The following is an 18,608-nucleotide window of genomic DNA, read 5'->3' as shown; positions in this document are numbered from 1 at the left end:
AATACAAATCTCAAGTTTCCTTATTTGCCTAATATCTGCATCTCACTTTTTAAATTCCACAGATACCCCTGGACCACCTTCTGCTCCAAGAGTTGTGGATACCACCAAATACAGCATTAGTTTGGCATGGACCAAGCCCATGTACGATGGTGGTGCTGATATCACAGGCTATGTTCTGGAAATGCAAGAGAAGGACACTGATCAGTGGTACCGAGTGCATACCAATGCCACAATAAGAAATACTGAATTCACTGTACCAGACCTTAAAATGGGCCAGAAATATTCCTTCAGAGTTGCTGCCGTGAATGTGAAGGGTATGAGCGAATACAGCGAATCAACTGCTGAAATTGAGCCTGTGGAAAGAATAGGTATTTATAATAGAAGCTTTTAGGTGAATTATTTTCTTTTCATACCTGTCCATGAATTAATTAAATGTTGTCATTAACTTTCCAGAAATACCAGATCTTGAGCTTGCAGATGATCTAAAGAAGACTGTGACCATCAGGGCTGGAGCCTCCTTGCGCCTGATGGTGTCTGTATCTGGAAGACCACCTCCTGTCATCACGTGGAGCAAGCAGGGCATTGATCTTGCAAACCGGGCAATTATTGACACCACTGAGAGCTACTCATTGCTAATAGTGGACAAAGTGAATCGGTATGATGCTGGAAAATACACAATTGAAGCTGAAAACCAATCTGGCAAGAAATCAGCAACAGTACTTGTTAAAGTCTATGGTAAGCATTTCACTTAAAATTGGCTATAAAATGAGTAGATCCTCTAAAATATACCTTGACCTATGATTAATCACCTCTCTAGAGAGGAACTATGTTGATTATATTTCCCCAAGGGGGAAAAAAAAAGCTATCAGGCAAACAGGAAATATGAATCTTTCATTCTGTTTTTCAGATACTCCTGGTCCCTGTCCTTCAGTGAAAGTTAAGGAAGTATCAAGAGATTCTGTGACTATAACTTGGGAAATTCCCACAATTGATGGTGGAGCTCCCGTCAACAATTACATCATTGAGAAGCGTGAAGCTGCCATGAGAGCATTCAAAACAGTAACTACCAAATGTAGCAAGACACTTTACCGAATTTCTGGGCTTGTAGAAGGAACCATGTACTATTTCAGAGTGCTGCCAGAAAATATTTATGGCATTGGAGAACCTTGTGAAACATCTGATGCAGTACTGGTCTCAGAAGTGCCTTTGGTGCCTACAAAGCTAGAGGTGGTCGATGTCACCAAATCCACTGTTACCCTTGCCTGGGAAAAACCACTCTATGATGGTGGTAGCCGACTCACTGGTTATGTTCTCGAGGCCTGCAAAGCTGGAACAGAGAGATGGATGAAGGTTGTCACCTTAAAACCCACAGTCCTAGAGCACACCATTATTTCTTTAAATGAAGGTGAACAATACTTATTTAGAGTGAGGGCACAAAATGAGAAAGGTGTGTCCGAACCAAGAGAGATTGTCACAGCCGTGACTGTACAAGACCTCAGAGGTATGTACCAAATAGCCAAAAAATAACAATAATAGTAAAGTAAAATGAAAACATTCAGAATTCATACTACTATATAAAAATAGTGCTTAAGAATAAATGCCTGCTTTCCTTCCCACAGTGTTGCCAACAATCGATCTTTCCACAATGCCTCAGAAAACCATCCATGTCCCAGCTGGCAGACCAGTAGAATTGGTGATACCTATCACTGGCCGTCCACCTCCTGCTGCTTCCTGGTTCTTTGCTGGTTCTAAACTGAGAGAATCAGAGCGTGTCACAGTTGAAACTCATACTAAAGTAGCTAAATTAACCATCCGGGAAACCACTATCAGAGATACTGGAGAATACACACTTGAATTGAAGAATGTTACTGGAACTACTTCAGAGACCATTAAAGTTATCATTCTTGGTAAGGATGTATGACAAAGATACAAGCAAGTTGTTGATGTTCAGTCACCCAATTTTGATTTGAAGTAAAAATTAATTTCCTGGATTTCTTCTCTTTCATAGACAAGCCTGGTCCACCAAGAGGACCTATTAAGATTGATGAAATTGATGCTACATCAATTACCATTTCCTGGGAACCACCTGAATTGGATGGTGGCGCTCCATTGAGTGGTTATGTGGTAGAACAACGTGATGCTCATCGTCCAGGATGGCTGCCCGTTTCTGAATCAGTGACTAGGTCGACATTTAAGTTTACCCGACTCACTGAAGGAAATGAGTATGTGTTCCGTGTGGCTGCAACAAACCGCTTTGGGATTGGCTCTTACTTGCAGTCTGAGGTCATAGAATGTCGCAGCAGCATCAGTAAGTCCACAGATCACCCTCCCCACCTCTGATTCTGAATGTTAACAAAAAAAGAATTTGTTTTTAATATGCCCTAATGTAAATAAAAATAGGTCACAAAATTAACCCTGTGGTCTTTCTGAGGTTTCTAAACCTCCTTTTTTCAGAGGTGTTCAAACACTTAGGCTTGATTTTTTTAAATATCTGCACTCTTATGAAAGAGAAGAGGAGGGAGTTAGGAAGAAAAGAATGGAAGGAAGGAAAGAGAGAAGGGAAGAGAAAGAGAGGGAAGGAGGGAGGACTGGCAATGTTATAGTAAGAAAAAAATACAGAGTGCATGTTTAATAAATGTCTACAGAATTAAAGGAAACAAGGAACAGCAAGAAAAGTACAAAATTAAACCTCAGTACCATGCAGTATACCCATGTAACAAACCTGCACATGTACCCCAAACCTAAAAGTCAAAAATTTTTTAATAACATTAATTAAATGATTTAAATTAAAATGTACAAATAGTACAAAAGTGAAACTATTGAAAAGAGTCATGTATCTTATCTATTTTTTAAAAAACTACCAACAAAACCCTAAGGCACATACAAATATATGAGTCATTGTTTTATTCATAAGTTAAACTCTGTCTTGCTGCAGGTATTCCTGGACCCCCAGAAACATTACAGATATTTGATGTTTCCCGTGATGGCATGACGCTTACTTGGTACCCGCCAGAGGATGACGGTGGCTCCCAAGTGACTGGATATATTGTGGAGCGCAAAGAAGTGAGAGCAGATCGATGGGTCCGTGTAAATAAAGTACCTGTGACGATGACACGGTACCGCTCCACTGGCCTTATTGAAGGCTTAGAATATGAACACCGTGTCACAGCCATTAATGCAAGAGGGTCTGGAAAACCAAGTCGTCCTTCCAAACCCATTGTTGCCATGGATCCAATTGGTAAGCACATTTTGTATCAGTCAAGTTTATTGGGTTATAATTTATAGGTGGGAAAAATTCACCTTTTTGAAGAATATAGTTCTATGACTTTTGAAAAATGTACTGTTTTGTAATCACCACCACAAACAAAATGTGAAATATTTTTATTACCCGGGAAAGTTTGCTGGCATCCGTTTGTAATCAGTCTCTTCCCCACCCCAGCCACTAGCAACTTCTGGCAAATAATTTTTTAATATTCCTCTATTGAGTCGATTTCCTCCTCGTTAAGATTCATAATATATGCTTTCTATCACAGTTAAAATTTTAAAACAATATTTTTGAAAGCACTTTAAAAAAACTGCTGATAAATGTAAGATAATAATAGTTATTACAAATAAAGCACATTTAAAAAAAGGAAAATACAAAAACCATGGCTCATTGCAACCTCTGCCTCCCAGGTTCAAGCAATCTTCTGCCTCAGTCTCCTGAGTAGCTGGGATTACAGGTGCCCGCCACCATGTGCAGCTAATTTTTGTATTTTTAGTAGAGACAGGCTTTCACGATGTTGGCCAGGCTGGTCTTGAACTCCTGACCTCAGGCCTCCCAAAGTGCTGTGATTACAGGCATGAGCCCCCACACCCAGTCATGAATAAAATTTTCACAAGACAAAAAACAGTCTAATGTTAACAGTCCCTGTTTCAATAACTCATTGAATTTGTTAGGTGGCACAGTTAATTTTCAACTTTGCAGCAACTTTAACCAGTGTATTGTTTTATTCTTATTCCCAGCTCCTCCAGGAAAGCCACAAAACCCAAGAGTTACTGATACAACAAGGACATCAGTCTCCCTGGCCTGGAGTGTTCCAGAAGATGAAGGAGGATCTAAAGTCACAGGCTACTTGATTGAAATGCAAAAAGTAGATCAACATGAATGGACCAAGTGTAACACCACCCCAACCAAGATTCGAGAGTATACTCTAACACATCTACCTCAGGGCGCAGAATACAGGTTCCGCGTCCTAGCTTGTAATGCTGGTGGACCTGGTGAGCCTGCTGAGGTACCAGGAACAGTCAAAGTCACTGAAATGCTTGGTGAGACACATGATCATTTACTTTCTGCAATAATTGCCATAGACTTACTTCTTACTCCACCCCCCAACTCCAAATGCTAAATTGAAATCCTACCTTTTTTTCCAGAATATCCTGATTATGAACTTGATGAAAGATACCAGGAAGGTATCTTTGTAAGGCAAGGTGGAGTCATCAGACTTACCATACCAGTCAAAGGAAAACCATTCCCAATATGTAAATGGACCAAGGAAGGCCAGGATGTTAGTAAGCGTGCCATGATTGCAACATCTGACACACACACTGAGCTTGTGATCAAAGAAGCAGACAGGGGTGATTCTGGCACTTATGACCTGGTTCTGGAAAATAAATGTGGCAAGAAGGCTGTCTACATCAAGGTCAAAGTGATAGGAAGCCCTGACAGTCCAGAAGGACCACTGGAATATGATGACATCCAAGCGCGCTCTGTGAGGGTCAGCTGGAGGCCTCCTGCTGATGATGGTGGTGCTGACATCTTAGGCTACATCCTCGAGAGACGAGAAGTGCCTAAAGCTGCCTGGTATACCATTGATTCCAGAGTCCGAGGTACATCTCTGGTGGTAAAAGGCCTCAAAGAGAATGTAGAATACCATTTCCGTGTTTCAGCAGAAAACCAGTTTGGCATAAGCAAACCCTTGAAATCAGAGGAACCAGTCATACCAAAAACACCACTGAGTAAGTACCCTTTCAACCACAAAATTATAAACATTATTTCAGCATTCTTCTGTTTTTAAATGAAAGTCATTGGCTTACAAGACTTGGAACTGTACTCTAACACATGTGTTTTCCACTTATAGATCCTCCAGAACCTCCAAGCAATCCTCCAGAAGTACTCGATGTAACCAAGAGTTCTGTTAGCCTGTCCTGGTCCAGGCCCAAAGACGATGGTGGTTCTCGAGTCACAGGCTACTACATAGAACGCAAAGAGACATCCACTGAAAAGTGGGTCAGACACAACAAGACTCAGATCACCACTACGATGTACACTGTCACGGGGCTTGTTCCTGATGCTGAGTATCAGTTCCGCATCATTGCACAGAATGATGTTGGTCTCAGCGAGACCAGCCCTGCTTCTGAACCAGTTGTTTGCAAAGATCCATTTGGTAAGGAATTCAGAAGAAGGGGTTAAAATTAAAGAAGCAAGCCATGTTTGGTTCTTTTATTTCACCAGAAAAGCTGATTCCCTTTTCACTATTTTTAAATATTTCAGATAAACCAAGCCAACCAGGGGAGCTTGAGATTCTTTCAATATCCAAAGATAGTGTCACTCTACAGTGGGAGAAACCTGAATGTGATGGTGGCAAAGAAATTCTTGGATACTGGGTTGAATATAGACAGTCTGGAGACAGTGCCTGGAAAAAGAGCAATAAAGAACGTATCAAGGACAAGCAATTCACAATAGGAGGTTTGCTGGAATCTACTGAATATGAATTCAGGGTTTTTGCTGAGAATGAGACAGGGCTGAGCAGACCTCGAAGAACTGCTATGTCTATAAAGACTAAACTCACATGTAAGTAGCCTTTTGTTCTCTACTTCTTCAATTTACAAACTAAACAAGTTAAAGCTAATTCCCCCTCTATACTAAGTAGAACTTGGAAAGCTTTAATGGAGAGCAAGTATTTAGAAAGAAAAGCAAGTATACACACAGGGAATATGATAAGTTCTATAGGAAACCATTCCAAGGACATAACCTCAGCAGGAGATGTTAGATGCAGTGAACTGAGCACTTTCCTTGAGCAATTCCCTCTAATGCAATGGTTTCTTTTTTTAAATATTTCCCAACAATATTTGAAAGGTCAATAATTGTATGCCACCTCATTGAACCTAAGTAAGGGCAAAAATACTACAGAATTATAGAGAGAATTTGTAATCCCTCAAAAGCCTATACCTTACTAATGTCCTTCCAATCATAAAGAAGAAAAGTCACTCTGCATAAAATGTAACAGTATGCTCACTGAATCCCTATTTACCATATGATCGTAGGAAAATCAATTCAAAGGGTTTTGAAGAACTAGGCTAATATGTTAATCATGGTATCTGTTAGTAAATAAGGTAAATTCATTCCTGATATATAAGGACAAAGGATTATAGATTGAGTAGTAACAATCACTTAATATTATCTTTCACATTGTTCAGCTGGAGAGGCCCCAGGAATACGCAAAGAAATGAAGGATGTTACCACCAAACTGGGTGAAGCTGCTCAACTCTCATGCCAGATTGTTGGAAGGCCTCTTCCTGACATTAAATGGTACAGATTTGGTAAAGAGCTTATACAAAGCCGGAAATACAAAATGTCTTCAGATGGACGCACACACACTCTTACAGTAATGACAGAGGAACAGGAAGATGAAGGTGTTTATACCTGCATAGCCACCAATGAGGTTGGAGAAGTAGAAACCAGTAGTAAGCTTCTCCTGCAAGCAACACCACAGTTCCATCCTGGTTACCCACTGAAAGAGAAATATTATGGAGCTGTGGGTTCTACACTTCGGCTTCATGTTATGTACATTGGTCGTCCAGTACCTGCCATGACTTGGTTCCACGGTCAGAAACTTTTGCAAAACTCAGAAAACATTACTATTGAAAACACTGAGCACTATACTCATCTTGTCATGAAGAATGTGCAACGTAAGACTCATGCTGGCAAATACAAAGTCCAGCTCAGCAATGTTTTCGGAACTGTTGATGCCATCCTTGATGTGGAAATACAAGGTATTCTTATTTTTATTTTCAGTGCTTTTTTAGTTTTAAAGAAAAACTCTCTAAAACACACTATGAAAACCACTACAATTGTATTTTCCCCAACAGATAAACCAGACAAACCTACAGGACCAATTGTGATCGAAGCTTTATTGAAGAACTCTGCAGTGATCAGCTGGAAACCACCTGCAGATGATGGAGGCTCCTGGATCACCAACTATGTGGTGGAAAAATGTGAGGCCAAGGAGGGGGCTGAATGGCAATTGGTGTCTTCAGCCATCTCAGTGACAACCTGTAGAATTGTGAACCTCACAGAAAATGCTGGCTATTACTTCCGAGTTTCAGCTCAGAACACTTTTGGCATCAGTGACCCTCTAGAAGTGTCCTCTGTTGTGATCATTAAGAGTCCATTTGGTAAGTACAACCTGAATTCTGTATCTTCCTATGGCAAAGTTCCATCTTTGCATAAAATTCTTTTAAACAGAAAGAAATTCTGAAAGGAAATAACAAAGATTCAGATAAAGTACAAGTGCCTTTTCTTTCACTTTAATTGAATGTTTGCATATCTAAAAAGAGAAATATATATCCTAACCCCTTTTTAAAAATAGAACTTTGGTTTTTCATATGTCTTAGTATAAAGTAACCAATTTCATTTTTCTGGAATAGCTATTTTTAATAAAATTTTGGACTCATAACATTCTTTTTTAAAAAAAAAATAGCTTTAATAAAGCTGCTTGTTTCATCTCATGACTCAAATCTTTTGTTTTGTTTTGTTTTTAATAGAAAAGCCAGGTGCTCCTGGAAAACCAACTATTACTGCTGTCACAAAAGATTCTTGTGTTGTGGCTTGGAAGCCACCTGCCAGTGATGGAGGTGCAAAGATTAGAAATTACTATCTTGAGAAGCGTGAGAAGAAGCAAAATAAATGGATTTCTGTGACAACAGAAGAAATTCGAGAAACTGTCTTTTCAGTGACAAACCTTATTGAAGGTCTTGAATATGAGTTCCGTGTGAAATGTGAAAATCTAGGTGGGGAAAGTGAATGGAGTGAAATATCAGAACCTGTCACTCCCAAATCTGATGTCCCAATTCAGGCACCACACTTTAAAGAGGAACTGAGAAATCTAAATGTCAGATATCAGAGTAATGCTACTTTGGTCTGCAAAGTGACTGGTCATCCAAAACCTATCGTGAAATGGTACAGACAAGGCAAAGAAATCATTGCAGATGGATTAAAATATAGGATTCAAGAATTTAAGGGTGGCTACCACCAGCTCATCATTGCAAGTGTCACAGATGATGATGCCACAGTTTACCAAGTCAGAGCTACCAACCAAGGGGGATCTGTGTCTGGCACTGCCTCCTTGGAAGTGGAAGGTAAAAATAAATTGTTTATCATCAATTTGAGGCTAGATGAGTTATTAACTTGGGGGTGGGGGATACTGCACTTAAACAGATATTATTAGGTGGTGTTGCTAAAATACATTCTTATTTTTTTCTGATACAGTTCCAGCTAAGATACACCTACCTAAAACTCTTGAAGGCATGGGAGCAGTTCATGCTCTCCGAGGTGAAGTGGTCAGCATCAAGATTCCTTTCAGTGGCAAACCAGATCCTGTGATCACCTGGCAGAAGGGACAAGATCTCATTGACAATAATGGCCACTACCAAGTTATTGTCACAAGATCCTTCACATCACTCGTTTTCCCCAATGGGGTAGAGAGAAAGGATGCTGGTTTCTATGTGGTCTGTGCTAAAAACAGATTTGGAATTGATCAGAAGACAGTTGAACTGGATGTGGCTGATGTTCCTGACCCACCCAGAGGAGTCAAAGTTAGTGATGTCTCACGAGATTCTGTCAACTTAACATGGACTGAGCCAGCCTCTGATGGTGGCAGCAAAATCACCAACTACATTGTTGAAAAATGTGCAACTACTGCAGAAAGATGGCTCCGTGTAGGACAGGCCCGAGAAACACGTTATACTGTGATCAACTTATTTGGAAAAACAAGTTACCAGTTCCGTGTAATAGCCGAAAATAAATTTGGTCTGAGCAAGCCATCTGAGCCTTCAGAACCAACCATAACCAAAGAAGATAAGACCAGAGCAATGAACTATGATGAAGAGGTAGATGAAACCAGGGAAGTCTCCATGACTAAAGCATCTCACTCTTCAACCAAGGAACTATATGAGAAATATATGATTGCTGAAGATCTTGGGCGTGGTGAGTTTGGAATTGTCCATCGTTGTGTTGAAACATCCTCAAAGAAGACGTACATGGCCAAATTTGTTAAAGTCAAAGGGACTGATCAAGTTTTGGTCAAGAAGGAAATTTCCATTCTGAACATTGCTAGGCATAGAAACATCTTATACCTCCATGAATCATTTGAAAGCATGGAAGAATTAGTTATGATCTTTGAGTTTATATCGGGACTTGACATATTTGAGCGCATTAACACAAGTGCTTTTGAACTTAATGAAAGAGAAATTGTAAGTTATGTTCGCCAGGTCTGTGAAGCACTTGAGTTCTTGCACAGTCATAATATTGGACACTTTGACATTAGACCAGAAAATATCATTTACCAAACCAGAAGAAGCTCTACCATTAAGATCATAGAATTTGGTCAAGCCCGTCAACTGAAACCAGGGGACAACTTCAGGCTTCTATTCACTGCCCCAGAATACTATGCACCTGAAGTCCACCAGCATGATGTTGTCAGCACAGCCACAGACATGTGGTCACTTGGAACATTGGTATATGTGCTATTGAGTGGTATCAACCCATTCCTGGCTGAAACTAACCAACAGATCATTGAGAATATCATGAATGCTGAATATACTTTCGATGAAGAAGCATTCAAAGAGATTAGCCTTGAAGCCATGGATTTTATTGACCGGCTGTTAGTGAAAGAGAGAAAGTCTCGCATGACAGCATCGGAGGCTCTCCAGCACCCATGGTTAAAGCAGAAGATAGAAAGAGTCAGTACTAAAGTTATCAGAACATTAAAACACCGGCGTTATTACCACACCCTAATCAAGAAAGACCTCAACATGGTTGTGTCCGCAGCCCGGATCTCCTGTGGTGGTGCGATTCGATCTCAGAGGGGAGTGAGTGTTGCTAAAGTTAAAGTAGCATCCATTGAAATTGGCCCAATTTCTGGGCAGATAATGCATGCAGTTGGTGAAGAAGGAGGACATGTCAAATACATATGCAAAATTGAAAATTATGATCAGTCTACTCAAGTGACCTGGTACTTTGGGGTCCGACAGCTGGAGAACAGTGAGAAATATGAAATCACCTATGAAGATGGAATGGCCACTCTCTATGTCAAAGACATTACCAAATTCGATGATGGTACTTACAGATGCAAAGTAGTCAATGACTATGGTGAAGACAGTTCTTACGCAGAGCTATTTGTTAAAGGTGTGAGAGAAGTTTATGACTATTACTGCCGTAGAACCATGAAGAAAATTAAGCGCAGAACAGACACAATGAGGCTCCTAGAAAGGCCACCAGAGTTTACACTGCCTCTCTATAATAAGACAGCTTATGTCGGTGAAAATGTCCGGTTTGGAGTAACTATAACTGTCCACCCAGAGCCTCGTGTAACATGGTATAAATCAGGTCAGAAAATCAAACCAGGTGATGATGACAAGAAGTACATATTTGAGTCAGACAAGGGTCTTTACCAATTAACAATCAACAGTGTCACTATAGATGATGACGCTGAATATACTATTGTGGCAAGGAACAAATACGGTGAAGACAGCTGTAAAGCAAAGCTGACAGTAACCCTACACCCACCTCCAACAGACAGCACCTTAAGACCCATGTTCAAAAGGTTACTGGCAAATGCAGAATGCCAAGAAGGCCAAAGTGTCTGCTTTGAGATCAGAGTGTCTGGCATCCCCCCACCAACATTAAAATGGGAGAAAGATGGTCAGCCACTGTCCCTTGGGCCTAACATTGAAATTTTCCATGAAGGTTTGGATTATTATGCTCTGCACATCAGGGACACTTTGCCTGAAGACACAGGTTATTATAGAGTCACAGCCACTAACACGGCTGGGTCCACCAGCTGCCAGGCTCACCTGCAAGTGGAACGCCTGAGGTACAAGAAACAGGAATTCAAGAGTAAGGAGGAGCGTGAGCGACACGTACAAAAACAAATTGACAAAACCCTCAGAATGGCTGAAATTCTTTCTGGAACTGAGAGTGTACCACTGACACAGGTAGCTAAAGAGGCTCTGAGAGAAGCTGCTGTCCTTTACAAACCAGCTGTAAGCACCAAGACCGTGAAAGGGGAATTTAGACTTGAGACAGAAGAAAAGAAGGAGGAGAGAAAGCTCCGGATGCCTTATGATGTACCAGAGCCACGCAAGTACAAGCAGACTACCATAGAAGAAGACCAACACATCAAGCAGTTCGTGCCCATGTCTGACATGAAATGGTATAAAAAGATACGTGATCAATATGAAATGCCTGGGAAACTTGACAGACTTGTACAGAAACGACCCAAGCGCATCCGCCTTTCAAGATGGGAACAGTTCTATGTGATGCCTCTTCCACGCATTACAGATCAATACAGACCTAAATGGCGTATTCCTAAACTGTCCCAAGATGATCTTGAGATAGTGAGACCAGCCCGCCGGCGTACACCTTCTCCTGATTATGACTTCTATTACCGACCTAGAAGACGTTCTCTTGGCGACATCTCTGATGAAGAATTACTCCTCCCCATTGATGACTACTTAGCAATGAAAAGAACAGAGGAAGAGAGGCTGCGTCTTGAAGAAGAGCTTGAGTTAGGTTTTTCAGCTTCACCCCCAAGCCGAAGCCCTCCACGCTTTGAGCTTTCTAGCCTACGTTACTCTTCACCACAACCTCATGTCAAGGTGGAGGAAACAAGAAAAGACTTCAGATATTCAACCTATCACATCCCAACAAAGGCTGAAACTAGTACAAGTTATGCAGAACTGCGGGAAAGGCATGCCCAGGCATCATACAGACAGCCAAAGCAACGGCAAAGAATCATGGCTGAGAAGGAGGATGAAGAGTTGCTTCGCCCAGTTATGGCCACCCAGCGTCTCTCAGAATACAAAAGCGAGCTTGACCACATGTCAAAGGAGGAAAAGTCTAGAAAGAAATCAAGGCAGCAAAGAGAAGTAACAGAAATAACAGAAATTGAGGAAGAATACGAAATCTCAAAACGTATTCAAAGAGAATCATCCTCATCCGCATCTAGACTACTGAGACGACGGCGCTCTCTGTCTCCAACTTACATTGAGTTAATGAGGCCAGTGTCCGAGCTGATCCGGTCACGTCCACAACCGGCTGAAGAATATGAAGATGACACAGAAAGAAGGTCCCCTACTCCAGAGAGAACTCGCCCACGATCCCCCAGCCCTGTGTCTAGTGAGAGATCACTCTCAAGATTTGAGAGGTCTGCAAGATTTGATATCTTTTCCAGGTATGAGTCCATGAAAGCTGCTTTAAAAACTCAGAAGACATCAGAAAGGAAGTATGAAGTTTTGAGTCAGCAGCCTTTCACGCTGGACCATGCCCCTCGAATCACATTGAGAATGCGCTCACACAGGGTACCATGTGGCCAAAATACACGTTTTATCTTAAATGTTCAGTCTAAGCCAACTGCCGAAGTTAAATGGTACCACAATGGTGTGGAACTCCAAGAGAGCAGTAAGATTCATTACACAAACACAAGTGGAGTCCTGACTCTGGAAATTCTGGACTGTCATATTGATGACAGTGGAACCTACCGTGCTGTGTGCACCAACTACAAGGGTGAAGCTTCTGATTATGCAACACTGGATGTAACAGGAGGGGATTATACCACCTATGCTTCCCAGCGCAGAGACGAAGAAGTTCCCAGATCTGTTTTCCCTGAGCTAACAAGAACAGAGGCATATGCTGTTTCTTCATTTAAGAAAACGTCTGAGATGGAAGCTGCTTCTTCTGTCAGGGAAGTGAAATCACAGATGACAGAGACAAGGGAAAGTCTCTCCTCATATGAACACTACGCATCTGCAGAAATGAAAAGTGCTGCAATAGAAGAAAAGTCGCTGGAAGAAAAATCCACAACCAGAAAGATCAAGACGACTTTGGCGGCAAGAATTCTAACAAAACCACGGTCCATGACTGTCTATGAAGGCGAGTCTGCAAGGTTTTCTTGTGACACCGATGGTGAGCCAGTACCAACTGTGACCTGGCTGCGTGGAGGACAAGTGCTAAGTACTTCTGCCCGCCACCAAGTGACCACCACCAAGTATAAATCGACCTTTGAGATATCTTCAGTGCAAGCTTCCGATGAGGGCAATTACAGTGTGGTGGTAGAAAACGGTGAGGGGAAACAAGAAGCACAGTTCACTCTGACTGTTCAAAAGGCCAGGGTAACTGAAAAGGCTGTGACGTCACCACCAAGAGTAAAATCCCCAGAGCCTCGGGTGAAATCCCCAGAAACAGTTAAGTCTCCAAAACGAGTAAAATCTCCAGAAGCTTCTTACCCCAAAGCCGTATCACCCACAGAGACAAAACCAACACCAACGGAGAAAGTTCATCACCTCCCAGTCTCTGCCCCACCAAAGATTACTCAGGTCCTGAAAGCAGAAGCTTCTAAAGAGATTGCAAAGCTGACCTGTGCTGTTGAAAGCAGTGTATTAAGTGCAAAAGAGGTCACCTGGTATAAAGATGGCAAGAAACTGAAGGAAAATGGGCATTTCCAGTTTCATTATTCGGCAGATGGTACCTATGAGCTCAAAATACATAACCTCACTGAATCTGATCAGGGAGAATATGTTTGTGAGGTTTCTGGTGAAGGTGGAACTTCTAAAACCAACTTCCAGTTTATGGGGCAAGCCTTTAAGAGTATCCATGAGAAGGTATCAAAAATATCAGAAACTAAGAAATCAGATCAGAAAACCGCGGAGTCAACCGTAACCAGGAAAACTGAACCAAAAGTTCCTGAACCAATTTCCTCAAAACCAGTAATCGTTACTGGGTTGCAGGATACAACTGTTTCTTCAGACAGTGTTGCTAAATTTGCAGTTAAGGCTACTGGAGAACCCCAGCCAACTGTCATCTGGACAAAGGATGGAAAGGTAACCAGTTCTTAAATGTCTCTTACTTTTATCTTCTAAAATTTAACCTCTCCCTTAATCCCCCATTCAAAGAAAGCTTAAAATGAAATCACTTTTTAAAATGCAAATCATTTGCATTCTATAGGCTATTATACAAGGAGGTAAATATAAACTCTCTGAAGACAAGGGAGCGTTCCTCTTAGAAATTCGTAAGACTGATGCTTCCGACAGTGGACTTTATACTTGCACAGTAAAAAATTCAGCCGGATCTGTGTCCTCTAGCTGCAAATTAACAATAAAAGGTAGGTTGGCTTTTGTTTTTACCAATATTTGTTCAGAAGATAATATTATGAAAATAGTTTCAGACATCCTCCCTTATACACACATACAAGAAAGTATTAAAATTATTTTCCTAGTTCCAGAATGCCATTTGTACACCAATGTAGAAACACACAAATTTGAAGTTAGCATATGCTTTTCTGTGAGCATAAAAAGCATTTATTAAGTTCCTTATTATGTGGTATTATATAAGATTATATAACGTCAGCCCTTGCCCCCAGGAATATTTAAGAATAAAGTCAGTGAATATACAAAATGATACTGCTTGCCTAAGCCTTCACACTTGCTAATTTTCCAAAGTAGTACAAAGTTAATTAAAGAACTATTTTACCAATTAAAATTAGTTTGCTTTCATTTCAATCTTCTGAAAGATAATTTAATGTTTTGGTTATTCAAAATCTCCTAAATCCACACGTCTCCTAAATCCTTTTTGAGACTTTTTTCCTTAAGTCATACAAATCATCTTTGGCTCAGTTTAGTTTAAGGAATCATTACACTGATCTCAAAAGTCACACATAAAACTTTTCCAAAAGTGGAATTGAGCAAGTATTAGGTATTACCTATATTGCATGAAGAAGTTGACTTTTTTATTTGTATATTGTTCACATGCGGAATCTAGAAGAGCAAAAGGTGGGGGTCTCTTTCCAATTAAGTTTGCCTTACAGGGGTTTCTTTTTTTAGCTATAAGAGATACTGAAGCACAGACAGTCTCTACTCAAAAGTCTTCTGAAATTATATCTCAGAAGAGAGCTGTTGTTCAAGAGGAAATTTCCCAAAAAGCCCTAATGTCTGAAGAAATTAAGATGTCAGAAGTGAAATCTCAAGAAAAGTTAGCCCTCAAAGAGGAAGCGTCAAAGGTTCTGATTTCTGAAGAAGTCAAGAAGTCAGCAGCTACCTCCCTGGAAAAATCCATTGTCCATGAGGAAATCACAAAAACATCACAAGCATCAGAAGAAATCAGAACTCATGCTGAGATTAAAGCATTTTCTACTCAGATGAGCATAACAGAAGGTGAAAGAGTGGTTTTAAAAGCCAATATTGCTGGTGCCACTGATGTGAAATGGGTACTGAATGGCATAGAGCTGACCAACTCTGAGGAGTACCGATACGGTGTCTCAGGCAGCGATCAGACCCTAACCATCAAGCAAGCCAGTCACAGAGATGAAGGAATCCTTACCTGCATAGGCAAAACCAGGGAAGGAATCATCAAGTGTCAGTATGATTTGACACTGAGCAAAGAATTCTCAGATGCTCCAGCCTTCATCTCACAGCCGAAATCTCAAAATATTAACGAAGGACAAAATGTTCTCTTCACTTGTGAAATCAGTGGCGAGCCATCCCCTGAAATCGAATGGTTTAAAAACAACCTGCCAGTAAGTTTAATTATGATTATTGAAAACTTAAATACCATGTCTTTCACATCTGAACAACTTCAACATTTCTTTTCTTTTTCCTTCATCTTAGATTTCTATTTCTTCAAATGTCAGCATAAGTCGTTCCAGAAATGTATACTCTCTCGAAATCCGAAATGCATCGGTCAGTGACAGTGGAAAGTACACAATTAAGGCCAGAAATTTCCGTGGCCAGTGTTCAGCTACAGCTTCCTTAATGGTTCTTCGTAAGTATCTCCTTACCATTCTTCCTTATGCACTTAAGACCTTTAGATGATTTTTTGCCTCTTTCAAGCACAGAAAACTCTAAGCCTTGTTAAATTCCACGTGAAAGAGAGATAGCCATCCTATGTGAATTCATTCTTGTAGTCAAACTTTCTTTATAGCCACACAGAAACTTGGATAGATTACATTTCAAAATAAAGCTACCAATTGCCCTGTAACATTTATTTTCAGGATACACAATATGTCAATTACTTTCTACATGACTAATCATTTTTCTCCTAGAGATTCCTAGCACCTGCATGTAATGTAATGATAGAAATATAAGGATTCATTTTTTGGAGACATTGAGCTAGCTCTTGACAAATGTATGTATGTATTTGCTTATGCTTCAACAGCAAATTGTTTGGATTATGTTGCTGTGCGTGTGTTGAAGTTTCCATTTCTGTAAGTCAGCGTCATATGTCACCAATTAACCAGATGTCATTGATGTTCACTGTGTATCTGCTATGCTCCACAGCTCTAGTTGAAGAACCTTCCAAAGAGGTAGTATTGAGAACAAGTGGTGACACAAGCTTGCAAGGAAGCGTCTCGTCTCAGTCAGTCCAAATGTCTGCCTCCAAGCAGGAGGCCTCCTTCAGCAGTTTCAGCAGCAGCAGTGCTAGCAGCATGACTGAGATGAAATTTGCAAGCATGTCTGCCCAAAGCATGTCCTCCATGCAAGAGTCTTTTGTAGAAATGAGTTCCAGCAGCTTTATGGGAAAATCTAGCATGACACAACTGGAAAGTTCAACTAGTAAAATGCTTAAAGCAGGCATAAGAGGTGAGCAATAAAATTACTGGTGGAGGTAGCCAAGTGGCATGGTATAGTCTTTAGTATACGCAATTCAGTAGAAAGCAAATCTTTATTTTTCCAGTGATCCTAAGACGTTTTTGTCATTGTTCCATAAAGGAATTCCACCTAAAATTGAAGCTCTTCCATCTGATATCAGCATTGATGAAGGCAAAGTTTTAACTGTAGCCTGTGCTTTCACGGGTGAGCCTACCCCAGAAGTAACATGGTCCTGTGGTGGAAGAAAAATTCACAATCAAGAACAACAGGGGAGGTTCCACATTGAAAACACAGATGACCTGACAACCCTGATCATCATGGATGTACAGAAACAAGATGGTGGACTTTATACCCTGAGTTTAGGGAATGAATTTGGATCTGACTCTGCCACTGTGAATATACATATTCGATCCATTTAAGAGGGCCTGTGTCCTTATACTCTACACTCATCCTTAACTTTTCACAAACATTTCACATGGACTAATCTTTCTGATCTGTAAATATTTAATGAAAAAAGTAGTTTTGTATCAACCTAAATGAGTCAAACTTCAAATATATTCATTTCAATCTTTTCATAATTGTTGACCTAAGAATATTATACATTTGCTAGTGACATGTACATACTGTATATAGCCGGATTAACGGTTATAAAGTTTTGTACCATTTATTTTATGACATTTTAAAATGTAACTTTTGAAACTAACTGTTGGTAGGAGAAAGTTTCTTATGGAACGAATACCCTGCTCAACATTTAATCAATCTTTGTGCCTCAACATACTGTTGATGTCTAAGTATGCCTCAGTGGGTTGAGAAATTCCCCACTGAAGATGTCCTATCCACCTAAGAGGATGATGCTGTGCATATCACTTGACATATGCACCAATACCTATTGAATCAGAAATGTAAGGCATTGGTGATGTTTGCATTTACCCTCCTGTAAGCAACACTTTAACGTCTTACATTTTCTCTGATGATGTCACATGAAATTATGACAAATATTACCAGAGCAAAGTGTAACGGCCAACACTTTGTTCGCTCCTTTTACACTGTCTCTGACATAAAGAGTGCCTGGATAGCTTGGAAAAGTAACATCTCCTGGCCATCCCTTCATTTAACCAAGCTATTCAAGTATTCCTATGCCAGAGCAGTGTCAGCTCTTGGAGGTCCCGGGGTGCAGCCAACGCCTTCGTGTGGTAGTTCTAAATTTTAATTGCACCTGAAAAACCTGGGCACCTAAGCAATGAGCCACAGCAAAAACTAAAGAACAACAACAAATAAAGCTGTCGTTAAATTTAAAACAACAATATTACTAACTGCCCACAATGTTAATTTGATGTAGTTCTTTTCATGCAAGTATAAATTCAGTTGTTAGTTATAGTTGTTGGACCTCCTTGAGATAGTAACAACAAAATAAAGCAAGCTATCTGCACCTCAAAATGTGTGGTTGGTTGTTTTCTGTGAAATTCTAGGGTGGGAAAATATGCACCTTCATGTATCACAAAAAAATCATAGATAGATAAGGCAACTCAAGTTCAAAACAGCCCATGCTAATAAGTTCTTTTAAGAAAATGTTTAAATTACTGTGTTAGATGTATTCAGCAATTTTATTTTAAAAGCCTAGACATAGTTCTTGTGGATATATTTATACCCAAAACTTTATCTTCTAAATATGTCAAGAAAAATATTTTAGGAGAGCTGATTCAACT

The 18,608-nt window shown here is 40.3% G+C and overlaps 1 protein-coding gene across 49 annotated transcripts in view; it reads left to right on the top strand.

Moving 5' to 3' along the window:
- TTN (titin) overlaps positions 1 to 18,339 on the top strand; it is a 272,145-nt gene extending 253,806 nt beyond the window's left edge. For all 49 annotated transcript variants that reach the window (XM_078327295.1, XM_078327278.1, XM_078327313.1 and 46 more), the window contains 19 exons: positions 63 to 368; positions 454 to 735; positions 908 to 1,501; positions 1,620 to 1,907; positions 2,009 to 2,308; positions 2,936 to 3,238; positions 4,006 to 4,308; positions 4,414 to 4,998; positions 5,121 to 5,426; positions 5,534 to 5,833; positions 6,460 to 7,035; positions 7,132 to 7,437; positions 7,807 to 8,400; positions 8,531 to 14,139; positions 14,264 to 14,420; positions 15,139 to 15,830; positions 15,922 to 16,075; positions 16,591 to 16,893; positions 17,023 to 18,339. In XM_078327295.1, coding sequence (XP_078183421.1) covers positions 63 to 368; positions 454 to 735; positions 908 to 1,501; positions 1,620 to 1,907; positions 2,009 to 2,308; positions 2,936 to 3,238; positions 4,006 to 4,308; positions 4,414 to 4,998; positions 5,121 to 5,426; positions 5,534 to 5,833; positions 6,460 to 7,035; positions 7,132 to 7,437; positions 7,807 to 8,400; positions 8,531 to 14,139; positions 14,264 to 14,420; positions 15,139 to 15,830; positions 15,922 to 16,075; positions 16,591 to 16,893; positions 17,023 to 17,321 — 12,257 coding nt within the window. In that variant the 3' untranslated portion in view covers positions 17,322 to 18,339. The remainder of the gene's footprint in view (positions 1 to 62; positions 369 to 453; positions 736 to 907; positions 1,502 to 1,619; positions 1,908 to 2,008; positions 2,309 to 2,935; positions 3,239 to 4,005; positions 4,309 to 4,413; positions 4,999 to 5,120; positions 5,427 to 5,533; positions 5,834 to 6,459; positions 7,036 to 7,131; positions 7,438 to 7,806; positions 8,401 to 8,530; positions 14,140 to 14,263; positions 14,421 to 15,138; positions 15,831 to 15,921; positions 16,076 to 16,590; positions 16,894 to 17,022) is intronic.
- The last annotated feature ends 269 nt before the right edge of the window (positions 18,340 to 18,608 follow it).

Source organism: Callithrix jacchus, chromosome 6 (assembly GCF_049354715.1).
Source record: "Callithrix jacchus isolate 240 chromosome 6, calJac240_pri, whole genome shotgun sequence".
NCBI lineage: Eukaryota > Metazoa > Chordata > Mammalia > Primates > Cebidae > Callithrix > Callithrix jacchus.
This window is presented reverse-complemented; position numbering and strand designations above follow the sequence as displayed.